This window comes from Podarcis filfolensis, assembly GCF_964270895.1.
Source record: "Podarcis filfolensis genome assembly, chromosome: 6".
NCBI lineage: Eukaryota > Metazoa > Chordata > Lepidosauria > Squamata > Lacertidae > Podarcis > Podarcis filfolensis.
Genome location: NC_139609.1, coordinates 18,637,978 through 18,652,291, shown reverse-complemented (window position 1 = coordinate 18,652,291; position 14,314 = coordinate 18,637,978). Strand labels below are relative to the sequence as shown.

The following is a 14,314-nucleotide window of genomic DNA, read 5'->3' as shown; positions in this document are numbered from 1 at the left end:
AAAATCTCCCCCGCCGGCCTTGTTTCCTGCTCAAGACTCTCTTGGATAAATTTCACGCATCCCTTCTGAGGTCATTATTAGGACTTGCAAACTCTGTAAAATATGAAACAATATGTTGTGAGCTGGGAATATTGCCTTTATCAGTAAGAGCATGGCTGAGGACCTTGAAATATTGGATCTTCCTCCATTATAGAGCCCTATCCCCTAATTCTCTACTTTACGATCTTTTAAGTGATAGTGCAATTCACAATCTATCATTGACTTGCAGGAGAAAATTGGATTCGATAGGGCTCACTCTAACTGATTTTGAAATTTCTGATCCCAAAGATACATGGGAAATTATCAGGAAGACTCTTACAGAAAAAAGTATCCTCGCCATGCTTGAGGTTGCAAAGCACAGTACCTGCTCTCCTACCCACTTAAATCTCCCTTTGTGTAGAGATTTTCAAAAGGGATACATGACAAATCTGAAGAAACATGAATCGTGTAGGCTGTTTATGTTGGCCAGATTTAACATGTTTCCCTCGGTGGTAGTGAGAGGAAGATACTTAGCTATCCCAGAATCAGAGCGTCTCTGCAAATGCGGAAAACAGGAACCCGATACTCTGGAGCATGTGTTCTTTTCCTGTGATTTTGGCAGTTATGCCAGAAGACAATTGTTTGAGGCCCTAAAATTTAATAGACAGATTTTTACACAACCAACTGTTCAGGACCTGCTGGTGGACAGCGATGATCAAATTACTGTTATAGTGGCTGAATTTTTGAGTGCTGTCCATGAAGAAAGAATGGGCCATGATAGAGAGACTTAGTGGTTCTTAATGGTAGGTGATGTTGTTGTGTTGTATTATATTATCTATGTACATCGATTTATTTTTTGGAGTTAAGAATAGGACTGGGATAAATTGTGTTCGCTGAGCCCGTATTTTATACAGTCTGTATATGATGTTTGTTTGATAATGTGTGGTGTGCTATGCCTAATAAGGATTTTGAATTGAATTGAAATTGACTCTCTTGAGTCAAGGGCTGTTTTGTCGACTTCATCTAAGCCTTTCATCTGGAAATCCTGGTTTTCATCTCCATCTCACTCTGGTACCCAGTGAAATGTCCTCGCTCAGATTCTCCATCAGGGTCCATCCATTGACAGTTAGTCCCTGAAATGGTTGCTTAGCAACAGGATGGAAGATTCTTCAGAAGACAGTGAGGAGCAGCCTGCTTCACTGCCTGCTTCTTTAAAGGAACAAAATCTTTATTATTGTTGTTGTTGCATCTTAATTTTGTTTTCCTTAGAAACGAGCAAAATTAGGCATTCGAGTAGAAAAAGAAGACAGAATATATCAGAACTCATGTTTTAAGACTTACGCCTCGTCACTACCAGTGTACGATGATTTAAAAAGTCTGAAAACAGAGTCAGAAAATAGCTTATCCAGTCAGTTTTGTCTCCAAGCAATTTTCTGTGATGACACAAAGGGCACAGAGGATGGGACAGTGTGTATGTCATCCAAATGTTCTGACCTCCTGACATCATAATGAGGTGACCAGATTCTTTCAGAATCCCATTACTCTTTGCTACCACTTTCTTACACATTTTGCTGAAGGTTTCAACCTCATCAGGGAAATTCTTCATTGGTGGGTTGGTTTTGAGTTACTCTGGTTCCGAAGTCAGCATTACTTTGCTTTCTTTTTTCGTACGCTTTTTCCAGAGGAGCTGCTTTTACTGTGGAGAAAATAAGGAGATCGCGCACCTGAGCACAAGCATTATCCGGGCGCTGAAAACAATTTACTGATGCTGACAGGGCATCCTTGTCTCTTCCAACCCGTAGTTTGTGTAATGTTATATTAAGATCTGCTCTGCTCATCCTGCACCAATTCTCTTATCTCAGACAGGAGGGATCCCCTTTGCTTTGCTGTGATGTATGTGAACAGGGCCACAGAGGTTCTATTTGAAGGCTGGACTTTGTTTTAGTCCTTAATACTAGGATGGCAGTACAAAACATCTCTGCGGGTTTGCAAACCCTTTCAGTGCTGAATGCTGGAAATCCTTTCTTTCCCTCGATGCTATGCCAAACAAGGGTACTTCAAAAGACACAGTAAAAAAAGAAACCTAGGCATAGGGTAGAAAGAAAGAACTGAACTGGTGCAAGAAAAGGAGAAGAAGTATATTCACAATGTCAGTCCTTGCAAAATGTAGTCACAGAAGGGGAATCCTCTATTCTGCTAAAGCATAATGAAGAACCGGCTGTTCTGTATTATTTCATTTCTTCTATGGACATGCTGCACATTCCAACATGGTAAGATATTAAGTTGAAAGACAAACATTTCATGCAGTGAAAGAGCAGGCGCGCTTTTTAAAAAGAAATTATTTATTTCAGAAGACCTCTAGAACTAAGGCTAGGAACTAAATTCAGGTCTGCGTTTTTGTCCGTTAAAGCTGTGGCATTCTGCAAATAATTCCATCAATAGTTCCAAGAATAATATGGTGTGGTGCTAAGCTGGTTTGCATGAATTTGTGTTTGCAGGGCCAATTGATAGGCAAGGACAGGGTATGCAATGTGTTGCCCTCCCTATGTTGTGGGACTCCCACACGTATCAACCCCAACCAGGTAGGTCAACATAAAGAAATCACAGGATTCCAGCAACAGCTGGAGAGCATTCATCCTGGTCTTTATTTTTTTTAAAAAATAGATTTTTATGTATTTTAAATTGCTGCAACCAGTCCTGGGATCCGGTCATAAAGGCAGGTAAGAAATATAATTATGATTGCCCTGGGTTAGAAATTTAGGTGTAGTGATTACATTACATTTATTGAACAGATTTGATATTATTATTACTATTGAATGATTCTGCTCTTATTTGCGAAATCTTGTGTTTATATCATCAAAATGCTTTGATATATAGGGCATTTTGTATGACACCGCTGATAGTAATATTAATAATAATTTTATTATTTATATGCCGCCCATCTGACTGGGTTGCCCCAGCCACTATGGGAAGCTCCCAACAAAATTTTAAAAACACAATAAAATATCAAACATTAAAAGCTTCCCGATACAGGGTTGCCTTCAGATGTCTTCTAAAAGTCAGATAGTTCCCCCCCTTGACATCTGATGGGAGGGTGTTCCACAGGGTGGGTGCCACTACTGAAAAGGCCCTCTGCCTGGTTCCCTGTAACTTCACTTCTAGTAGTGAGGGAACCGCCAGAAGGCCCTCAGCGCTGGACCTCAGTGTCTGGGCTCAACGATGGGGGTGGAGACGCTCCTTTAGTAAACTTTAACTTTTAGTGGTGTTGTATTGGCTATACATCAATGTCTGGCTATTGCTGTAACTCTGATTTTTGTTGTTGTGATGGTTGGTGTTGTGATGTATTGTTCCCATTGCTGTTAAAAACAAGAGAGGGCATTATTTGGAAACACTGGAATCCAATGGAATGACATTGATATCATTTGGATGCGCCTTAAAAAGTGAGTGAGCCAAGGATGCTAATGCCTAGAGAAAAGAGCTTGTGTGGAAGTGACCTTTGATTTGTATTCAGGAACTTACAGCTTTGATCAATTATCATTCTACTTTGAAAAGGATTTTTTCTTTAGTGACTGTGATGATGCTAAATGCAATTTCAGTGTGCACACCTGACATTGATTTTGGAGTAATCATAGAGAATAAAAGAGCTCGATATCTGGAACGTGACCGGTTACAGTACAAGTGCTTCCCTGGGTATGACTTGGAAGGGTCTGGCTGGATAACATGTAAGGAAGATGGATGGACCCCTCGTCCAAAGTGTTTTGGTGAGTGGACTATTTTTGTCAACTTTTAAGTAACGTGGATAGGGCACACTGTGAAACTGGATAACTCCAGCATTTGTGGATCATATGCACTTATCTCAAAATAAAATTATATTGTTGGAATTGGATTGGATATAGCACAACCCACCCACCCCATAACAATGTACTTTTATTGGGGAGCCACAATTACAGGAAATGGCTTTAACTGGCTAGCCAAACCAGGTGAGGGTAGCCAATGGGTCTCAAACCCTCAGTGAGCTACATGTGAAGAAAGGCTCTGCTGGATTAAGCATACAAGACCAATAGTGGGTCCAACTGTCAAGAAGGTTCTGCATGTGCTGTAGATGGGGCTTGTCAACCTGGGGAGGTAGCCTATCTAGGAGAAGGAAATCTCTGATCCTAAACTTCCTCTGCCTTGTGGGATATCTTCAAGAGAAGAAAAGGCTACACAAATCCAGAGTGGAGTCCCTTAGAGGGTTGGCAGTCTCCTTCCAGGAACTCTTGCAGCCAAGCTGGTGCCACACATATTGCTCTGCTTTCCTTTGGACCACATCAGTGAAGCCAAGAGGCCGGTCTTGTCATCTGGGCAGCCCAGGACCTCCTTACACACTGCCCAGGCTTGCACCCCAGGGAGGTCATTTCGGTGCTGCTAATGTAGCAGTTTGACTTAGCTTCCATCTGAACATATGTAGGCACTCTACATCAGGGATGGGGAACCTGTAGCCCTCCAGACACTGTTGGACGATGCCTAAATTCCCTGACATTTGGCCCTGCCAGCTGTGACTGATGTTCAGCAACATCTGGAAGGCCACAGGTTAGCCACACCTGCTGTAGGTGATCAGGACTCCTGGTTTTATAGAAGTACCAATTGCATGGAGTGCTAATGCTAAATGTGCACAGGGATTGATTTGCAAAGGTTGCCCTGAATGCCCAGATCAGGCTTCCTCAACCTCGGCCCTCCAGATGTTTTTGGCCTACAACTCCCATGATCCCTAGCTAGCAGGACCAGTGGTCAGGGATGATGGGAACTGTAGTCTCAAAACATCTGGAGGGCCGAGGTTGAGGAAGCCTGGCCTAGATGTTGAGGGCTAGGACCAATGGACCAATGAGGCCGAAGGGAGCTGGAATCCAAAAACACTTAGAAGGATATACAGTGGTACCTCGGGTTACATATGCTTCAGGTTAAATACGCTTCAGGTTACAGACTCCACTAACCTCGGGTTAAGAACTTTATCTCAGGATGAGAACAGAAATCGCACAACGGCAGCAGCGGGAGGCCCCATTAGCTAAAGTGGTGCTTCAGGTTAAGAACAGTTTCAGGTTAAGAACGGACCTCCAGAATGAATTAAGTACTTAACCCGAGGTACCACTGTAATCTGAAAAGGGCTATAATATAAAAAATATCATTTGAACCCAAGTTAATATGTGGGTTAATTTTCATTCAGAATTGAGCAAAAGCTGGATGTCATATGTAGGCCAAAGAGTTATAAGCTACTCCTAGGGATCCAATTAATCTGAAGTCAGACCTGGAAGGCTGAATAGGAGAAGCCAATTCCAAAGATGACCCCGTCTCTTTCTTCCTTTTCTTTCAGCACCCTGCACTATCACAAAACAACAGCTGGAAGCCAGAAACCTGCTTTTGTACGGTGGGCAAAAACATTCAGAATTGATTAAAAATGCACATACATTGGAATTCATATGCGTGAAAGGATACATAATAATCTCTCCTTCTGTGAGAACGTGCATTGATGGGAACATGGATCTGCCATCCTGTAACCCTGTCGGTAACTGCATTGATAATGCTATTTCACATCAGTTGGGTGGTTTATCTGAAGGGCATGGGGTGTGTGTTTCTGCTGTGTTTGAGCTGGTCTGCTGACACCATCAACTTTTGGCTCTGCTTTTGCCCAGGTTCAGTGCAAAATGGGTCTTTGCTTCATGCAGAGAAACCATGAGCACATCACCTTCCAGTTTAAAATCATCTCCCAGTACCTTCTCCCATTTGCTTGGATAGCCTCTAAATCCATTAATCTCCTACCAATGAGCTGAAATCATCATCATCATCATACTGATCATTGGATCCAGCTGTTGTTGTGTAAAATGACCTTAATAAAATCCTATTGGATTGCTTACACAAACCACTGCTGGATACCTATGGAAGTGAAAAGAAACCTTTCTAAGTGAGGATAAATTCATCTGCCTAGTTTTGTTGTCACCAAAGCCAGGAAATACAAGCTACAGTGGTACCTCTGGTTAAGAACTTAATTCGTTCCAGAGGTCCGTTCTTAACCTGAAACTGTTCTTAACCTGAGGTACCACTTTAGCTAATGGGGCCTCCCGCTGCCGCCGTGCCACCGGAGCACGATTTCTGTTCTCATTCTCATTCTGAAGCAAGTTCTTAACCTGAGGTACTATTTCTGGGTTAGTGGAGTCTGTAACCTGAAGTGTCTGTAACCTGAAGCATCTGTAACCCGAGGTACCACTGTAGTTTGTTGCAGTGTCTAGGTTTTTTAGCGTTTTACCTCTGGGAAGGAGGAACAGGGTAAGAAGAGGATGGGAGTCTGGTGAGGTATTTGGAAAGGCTTTGTGGGTCAGATTTATAATAATAAAATAATAATACCGTAATTTATTATTTATACCCCGCCCATCTGGTTGAGTTTCCCCAGCCACTCTGGGCGGCTTCCAATCAAGTGTTAAAAACAATACAGCATTAAATATTGAAAACTTCCCTATGATTTAGCCTATGAGCTGCTAGCTCCCCACTCCTGCATAATAGTGGACATGACTATGAGCTTGATATGGTAGCAAACAAGCTCCTGCCTTCCAACATCCCAGTGAAAATAGGGATGCTCAATTCAATAATAGTAAGAGTAAGAGTAGTAGTAAGAGTAGTAGTGGTAATAATAAAAACAATACCCCAGCCACTCTGGGAAGCTTTCAACATACATAAAAAGGCATAATAAAATGATACAGGGCTGCCTTCAGATGTTTTCTAAAGGTTGTACTGTATAGTTACTTATCTTCTTGGCCCGGGGGGTCATGTAACTCCATGTTGTTGTTGTTTAGTCGTTTAGTCGTGTCCGACTCTTCGTGACCCCATGGACCAGAGCACGCCAGGCACTTCTGTCTACCACTGCCTCCCGCAGTTTGGTCAGACTCATGTTTGTAGCTTCGAAGACACTATCCAACCATCTCGTCCTCTGTCGTCCCCTTCTTCTTGTGCCCTCCATCTTTCCCAACATCAGGGTCTTTTCCAGGGAGTCTTCTCTTCTCATGAGGTGGCCAAAGTATTGGAGCCTCAGCTTCAGGATCTGTCCTTCCAGTGAGCACTCAGGGCTGATTTCCTTCAGAATGGAGAGGTTTGATCTTCTTGCAGTCCATGGGACTCTCAAGAGTCTCCTCCAGCACCATAATTCAAAAGCATCAATTCTTCGACGATCAGCCTTCTATGTAACTCCATACTGTCCAACATTTATCTGATGAAAATAGGGATGTCCTAAGGAAAAGCAGGACATTCCAGGATTAAAACAGAAACCAGGACAGCTTCTGTAAATCCAGGACTGTCCTTAGAAAACAGGGACACTAGGAGGGTTTACAAGCTACCTGAGACATATGTGCAGAGGTTTTATATTGACCTTGTCAGGCGGAAGCAACCAAAGGACGATTGCTACTCTGGTAGCATTTAAATCAGACTTTTGCCTTGATCAAAGTTCACCTCCCTTTCCCTCACAGAGCCCTGTGCTATCTTACTCAATGAAACAGGAAGCTAGTAAACAGAAGAATGTATGAGAATATTTTTTTATAATGCACTTACATTGATGATTCAATTGCAAACCAGAACATGCTATTTCAAAAACCTTTCCACATCTGTTTTTACACGCCACTGCAAACCAAAGTGTAATGTCCGCTTAGTTTGAACTGGCTGGTAGGGATTATGCCTCTTTCCATGAAGTAACTTTTGACAACGATCATATATGCCTTCAGATCGGAGACCACAGGTGTTAGAGATTTATGGGCAACAGAGGTGTGGCACATGCCTCCAGCATCACACAGAGATGTTAGATGCTAGAAAGGGCATTCATAAGATAACTTACCTATTCTACCGTTATAACATATGTTATTCCATTGGGTCATTCCAGTGTCTGACCAAGAGACTTCCGTCACTGGTGACATCTCTGCCAGTGCCACCACTTCCAAGAATCTGCTGCTGCTAGCATCAGATCTCTCCACACCAGGTACCAGAATGATGCAATGCCCAGTGTTACCCATTAGGCTGGAATAGGGGTGGACAGATCTGCTAGTTTCTCATTTTTCTCAGTCTTAAGTTCATGGGGCAAAACTCAGCTGAGAGGGGTGTCCTAAAACAGGGAAGAAGGGATTAAACAACCCTCCCATATTGCCGCTGCTCCAGTCAAATTTGCAGTCCCCTTCTTGTGCAATTGATTTTCATTTAAAAAAAACACTGGAAGATCATATCACTGATCCCCATTGCAATGCATTTTGAGCTGAGGCTAAGTGCTTGCAGGATGGCAGCCACTGTTGATTGCTGGGGTGGCTAGTTTGCATTCTAGAATGATCATTTAATTTTAAAAGCCATGTGGTGGTGGTTATATGTTGCAACTACTGAGCGGTATTGAGGAAGACATTAACCGTACTTCCTAAAATTCCTTTTTCTGTTTCACCACAAGTGATGTGCACTGCCCCAGAAATAGGTGGCGGCAACTTCTTTCCTGTAAAGAGTCAGTACAAATTTGAGGAAGTGATCTCTGCTAAATGTAATCAGGGATATCAGCTGGAAAGCCGCAAGAGCTCTTTTAAATGTACAAAGTATGGCTGGTTACCATCTCCAAAGTGTGTACGTAAGTAATTTTCATGTTGTAGTATTTTTTCCCCCACGCAGTGTTAATCTCAATGACTGATAATGGAATCTGTTTTGTATTTTTGATGGTTTTTCATCTACTTTCCCCCAAGGTGTGTGTTACGTACTGAAGTTCTCACCCTGGGCCAGCAGGGGGATACTGTAGATAGTTCAGGTCCACATATGCAAATAAGGGATCAAAAGTGACGTTCGGTGATTGGATAGTTACAGAAAATGGTTACTGTTGCGTTCTAGTGGAGCTCTATATAAGCAGGCTGCCTGAACCCTTCAGTTCAGTTCTGTTCTGACCTGTGAATAAACAAGAGCTGTTTGAAGAATCGCTGTGTCGTCTGATATGTTCACCCACAATTTAACAGTGTGTTTATATCATATGCCAGGGCCATCATTCTCAATTTGCCGCTTGTATGGTTTTAAGTACCAGCTCCTCTCTGAACCATAAACCCCACCTCCAGTTCTTAAATCCACTGGCACACTAAACAAGTTGTCTATACTGAATTGTTCAAACAAAGAACCATGAAGAGAGAGCAATGGTATCGGCCTGGCTCAAGGCCTTACATTCCCAATCCAACAAATTGTGGATACATGCAGTGGAAGCCATTTGACTTCTGAGGTGCATTCGAAAATGGAAGCCATTCAAAAACCCAAACGTTCAGCAACGGAGACATTCAAAAACCGAGGTAATACAGTATCACTACACAATTATGTTGATCCTTGTGGAAAACCGTTCCAGTATCACATTACAGGGACCAATATCAGAGCCACATTATAGGTTCCATAAGAATAATAGGAGATATTCACAATTCACAGAGTTTAGGGCTGGCGAATCAATGGGGCTATTGGGCTAACATTGGAAAAACCTGCATAAACAAACAGAATCAAGTACCGTCAAGCAAAATAACTGAAGGTGTTTATCTGTTTTAACAGTCTCTGTTTTATCTCTTTCAAAGCAAAGCAATGTGATTATCCCCATATAGAGAATGGAGCACTATCTTGGTCCAACACATACTACAGTGACGTCTATTTTCCAAAAAAGGAGGGACAGACAATTAGTTTCAGATGCAAGTACGGCTTTCTGCCAGAAAATAAAAAGTACTGGTATAGAATTAAATGCACCAATTTGGGCTGGGATCCAGAACCGAAATGCTTCAGTAAGTGTATGTTTCTCTTATTCTCCTTGAGCTAAGAAGGCACCAGCAACATTAATGATGGCTGCTGAGGTGCTTTCAAAGAGTTAGTCTACCTAAGATGGAAGTAGCGTATAAATCAAAAGCAGGGCTGTCCAATTCTATTTCTTCACCTGAGTCAAAACAGAAAGGTTCCACTCCCGCTCTGCTGTCACTCTGTCAAAGCCTCACTTAATGGGGTTGCATGGCTGTAGCTTCCAGGATGTGGCAAGATCTTATGAGAGATTGGTGAGATATTGCCGGAACCCAGAAGCTGGATGCAACTGAAGGCTGCCATAGCTCCCTGGTGCTGACACCTTCCTTCTATGTTTTTCCCACCTGACATATCAAACTTGCTTGTAAATATGAGCCCTTTCGAAATATGGCATTTCGAATCCCTTGCGCAACGAGGGAGATTTGGGATGTGGGTGCAAGTCCCCACCCACTCCTTATCACATGGGTTTTTTTGAATGCCCGAATAGGGCTAGAATTTGCAAGCATTGATTCCAAACCTGCTTTATGACAATCCCTGTGTGTGCACGCCATGATTCTGCAGGCATGCCTAAAAAGAGCTGAATATCATATTGGGTGTAGCAGAATGTAGCATTCGGAGAATCTTGGTTCTTTCATTTTTTAAGAAAGTAAGTTTCTTAGGAACTTATACTAGGAAGCTGCCTTATACTAAGCAAGAGACTCTTGGTCAGTACTGCAGATAGATAGATAGATAGTTTATTACGGCCATAGGCCCATATTCAATACATCATACAGCAAAACAGGTAAAACAGGTATAACAAGATAAAATTAATTAATTAAAATACATTTAAATCAATTACATCTCAAACCGTAAGTTTCTAAATTCCATTAAAATAAGAACAATATAACGCTTAAAATATCAAATTATCAGTATAAATCAATATTATTTAGGCAAAATCAATAATCATAGAGTAATCCATTTTTCCTCTTATAAGCTAATACTGTAATCAGAAATCTGGCAACAGAAAGGGACCTACTCAGATCAGAATCTTGCAATAAATGTGTTAACTGTGTTTCCAAGGAGTCACCTGAAATTTCCAATAATAAAGGGGACAAAAATCTGATCCGAGAAACTGAATGTAGTGAACAGCAGAATAGTATATGTTGTAAAGATTCTATAGATCTATTATCACATACACACACCGCTGAGATCTGTCCATTGGAGAATCTATTATTCAAGACATTGGAAGGAAAGGCGTTGAATCTTGCCTTAATAAAGGCATATCTGTGGGCCGCTACAGACAAAGAAGTCAAATAAGATGGTATCTGCTGTGAGGGTCAGTATTGCAGTGTGATGCCATTCAATATTTGGCAGTGGATTTCCATGATTTCATACAGGGGCCTGTTCCATAGCTGCTTTCTGGACCAGGATGTCCAAAAGTATTTTGCGTACTGTTCTCTAATAAAGGTTTTGTACACATTTCCTCTCTTTCCATTCATGCATATGTATTCGTTTTGCCTTTAGGACAATGCACCCCTCCTAAACCCTTGCCACATGGTGAAGTAATTTACAACTCTAAGAATAACTTCATCGAGGGTGATAACGTTTCGTTTCGTTGTGATGCAGGATATCAACCTGAAAATCAAGCAACGGCCACGTGTACAAAAAATGATTGGTCGCCTACTCCAAGTTGTTCCTCCATGTGTAAGCTTTACTTGATAACTGATAGATACACCTCAGATTGTGGATACAGCCTATCTGATTCTGCCTTAAACAAGCCACATTAACTCCATACCCTTACTGCCATGATAGTTCTGTACCGACAAATTCCTTTAATAAGTTTTTTTGGGGACATGGAATAGAACTGCATGCCTCTGGGCTGACTTAAGGCCCATTCATGCTCCTTTTTGTCCCATGATTTCTAAGCAGGGGTTGGAGACAATTTTCTTTTGTCCCACTGCTTTCCCTGGGAAAACCCTTTGTTTACTGCTGAATCGGAACAAACACCAATCTGCAGAAAATTCGACGGATGTTTGTTCTGATTCAGCAGTAAACAGCAGGTCTTTCTGGGCAAAGCGGTGGGGCGAAAGAAAAACCTATAGGACCTAGATATCATGGGACAAACAGATATGTGGACGAGCCCTTAGCTTTCAGTGTGATCCTATAAATCCTTTATGTAAAGTGGCACATTTCTGTATTTGCACTGCAGCCCAAACAGGAAATTAGATTAGGTTTCATAAATGGTTCCATAGCAATCTGTTCAGATTTATGAGGCCAGAGGCTCAGTCCTGTGGTCTAGGCAAGATGGTTGCCACTGACTTGGCTGGATATGAGCAAGTAGTATTCAGCGAGAGAGGAGCTTCAGAAATGTTATTTGCTATTTGGCAGGATTCTGGCCCATCCCAGTGGCTAATCATTTGTGACCTCCAACCTGTATAGGCAATGGATTTGTTTCTTCTCTCTTCCCCATCTGGATGGGAATTGGCGGATGGTTTATTTATTACCTCAAAAAAGGATTAAAATTCCAATAACAGTTAAATAACAACAGGTGGCTGCTACTGCTGTGCTCCCTTAGTAGAAATATTATAGTTCGCTAAACCAGTTGCCTTTCTGAATCTCAACTGAGGGACAAGGGATATTCACAGCTTGGACACTAGGCTAATGGCTTTGGGTTGACTTGCTACCATAAGAGATAATGAGCAATCAAAACCAAGACTGAGAAATACTGAACATGATGCCCTGCTGATGTTGGATTCTATTTCTCATGAGCCCTGAGCAGATCAGGGATATTGGGAGAAGCCCCAGGAACACACAAAGAGCATCATTTTAGCTATCCTTGCTTTGCTGAAAGGGTGCCAAATTGTATAAAATATGAGCTGGGGGAGGAAAGTTTTGCCCCCCACAACATTTGAATAGCAATGCCTATCAATTTTTGGGAGGCAGCCCCCTCAAATATTTTATTGGGTGGGGGCGAAGGGACCTTGGCCCCTAGGAGTTGGCTCCTGTGCTCTGCTAACTGTACAGTGAGTGTTCTCAATTAGTTCCCATCAGCAAGCCTCATTTCACAACACTTTTTAGTGCTGCACGCTAGGACAGTGGTACCTTGGGTTAAGAACTTAATTCGTCTGGAGGCCTGTTCTTAACCTGAAACTGTTCTTAACCTGAGGTACCACTTTAGCTAATGGGGCCTCCCACTGCCGCCGCCGCATGATTTCTGTTCTCACCCTGAAGCAAAGTTCTTAACCCGAGGTACTATTTCTGGGTTAGCGGAGTCTGTAACCTGAAGCGTCTGTAACCTTAGGTACCACTGTATAAAGAATCTAACATATATTGTATTTCCTCAAACCCCCTCCCCCAATAACATTACAGCTGCATCCAGATTTGAGAGAAGACTTCAGTAGGTCAACCTCACCAGCGCCTGGAGATTAATGTATATATGCTATTTATTTTTATATGATTTGAATTCTTTCTTAATTTTATTGTTATGGATGTTGTTTGTTTGTATTCATGCTGTTAGCTGCCTTGTGTAGAAAGTCACAGTACAAATAAATTATTTTTTTTAATATAAAAAATAGCAAGACTTTATATCTGTGATAACTCCACCCTTTATTATACATATGTCACAATGTTGTGAACTGAAGCATTTATTTAACAGGGGCTAGGGCTATAGCTTTCCCAGTAGTGATGTATGGAAGTGAGAGCTGGACCATAAAGAAGGCTGATCGCCGAAGAATTGATGCTTTTGAATTATGGTGCTGGAGGAGACTCTTGAGAGTCCCATGGACTGCAAGAAGATCAAACCTATCCATTCTGAAGGAAATCAGCCCTGAGTGCTCACTGGAAGGACAGATCCTGAAGCTGAGGCTCCAATACTTTGGCCACCTCATGAGAAAAGAAGACTCCCTGGAAAAGACCCTGATGTTGGGAAAGATGGAGGGCACAAGAAGAAGGGGACGACAGAGGATGAGATAGTTGCACAGGGTTCTCAAAGCTACAAACATGAGTCTGACCAAAGTGCGGGAGGCAGTGGAAGACAGGAGTGCCTGGCGTGTTCTGGTCCATGGGATCACGAAAAGTTGGACATGACTAAACGACTAAACAACAACAGGGCTATAGCACTCCTCCAACAGGGACCCTTGGAGGGTAACTCTATTTGATGTAGCTCATAGGGCCCTGTAAGTGGTGATTTACCCTTAGACGGACTCCCAGCAGATGGGTTGGAGAGATATAATTTGGCTTCACCCAACGCCTATGCCAAACGATTCACATCTGTAACCAATAAAGTTGTGACCTATTTGAATCCATAAAACCATATGCTGTGTCATGTCTGGTTATTCATCCCTTAGGCAACTGCGGGGTCATGGGGTCTTGGCTCGCAACAAATTTTACATAAGGTTAGGCAAACCAAGAAAAGGTTTGAGTATTCACAGAAAATTTAAATAGAGCACTGGAAGAAATTTATGGCGCTTAACTAGATGGTTGTATTTTTTATTTATAAAGGCTAAGATAATAAAGACATAAA

General features: G+C 42.0%; 2 protein-coding genes across 2 annotated transcripts in view; one reads left to right on the top strand and one right to left on the bottom strand.

Annotated features, from left to right (window-relative positions):
* LOC310765406 (complement factor H-related protein 5-like) overlaps positions 1-14,314 on the bottom strand; it is a 316,979-nt gene that overhangs the window by 151,250 nt on the left and 151,415 nt on the right. The gene's annotated exons all lie outside the window — the stretch shown is intronic.
* Positions 1,612-13,364, top strand: LOC310765418 (complement factor H-like). The gene is made up of 9 exons (XM_083620342.1): positions 1,612-1,626; positions 2,189-2,288; positions 3,571-3,779; positions 5,369-5,560; positions 7,916-8,011; positions 8,465-8,635; positions 9,603-9,803; positions 11,317-11,496; positions 13,162-13,364. The coding sequence occupies exons 2-9, from the start codon at positions 2,263-2,265 to the stop codon at positions 13,191-13,193; spliced, it is 1,107 nt and encodes a 368-aa protein (XP_083476468.1). The 5' UTR covers positions 1,612-1,626; positions 2,189-2,262; the 3' UTR covers positions 13,194-13,364.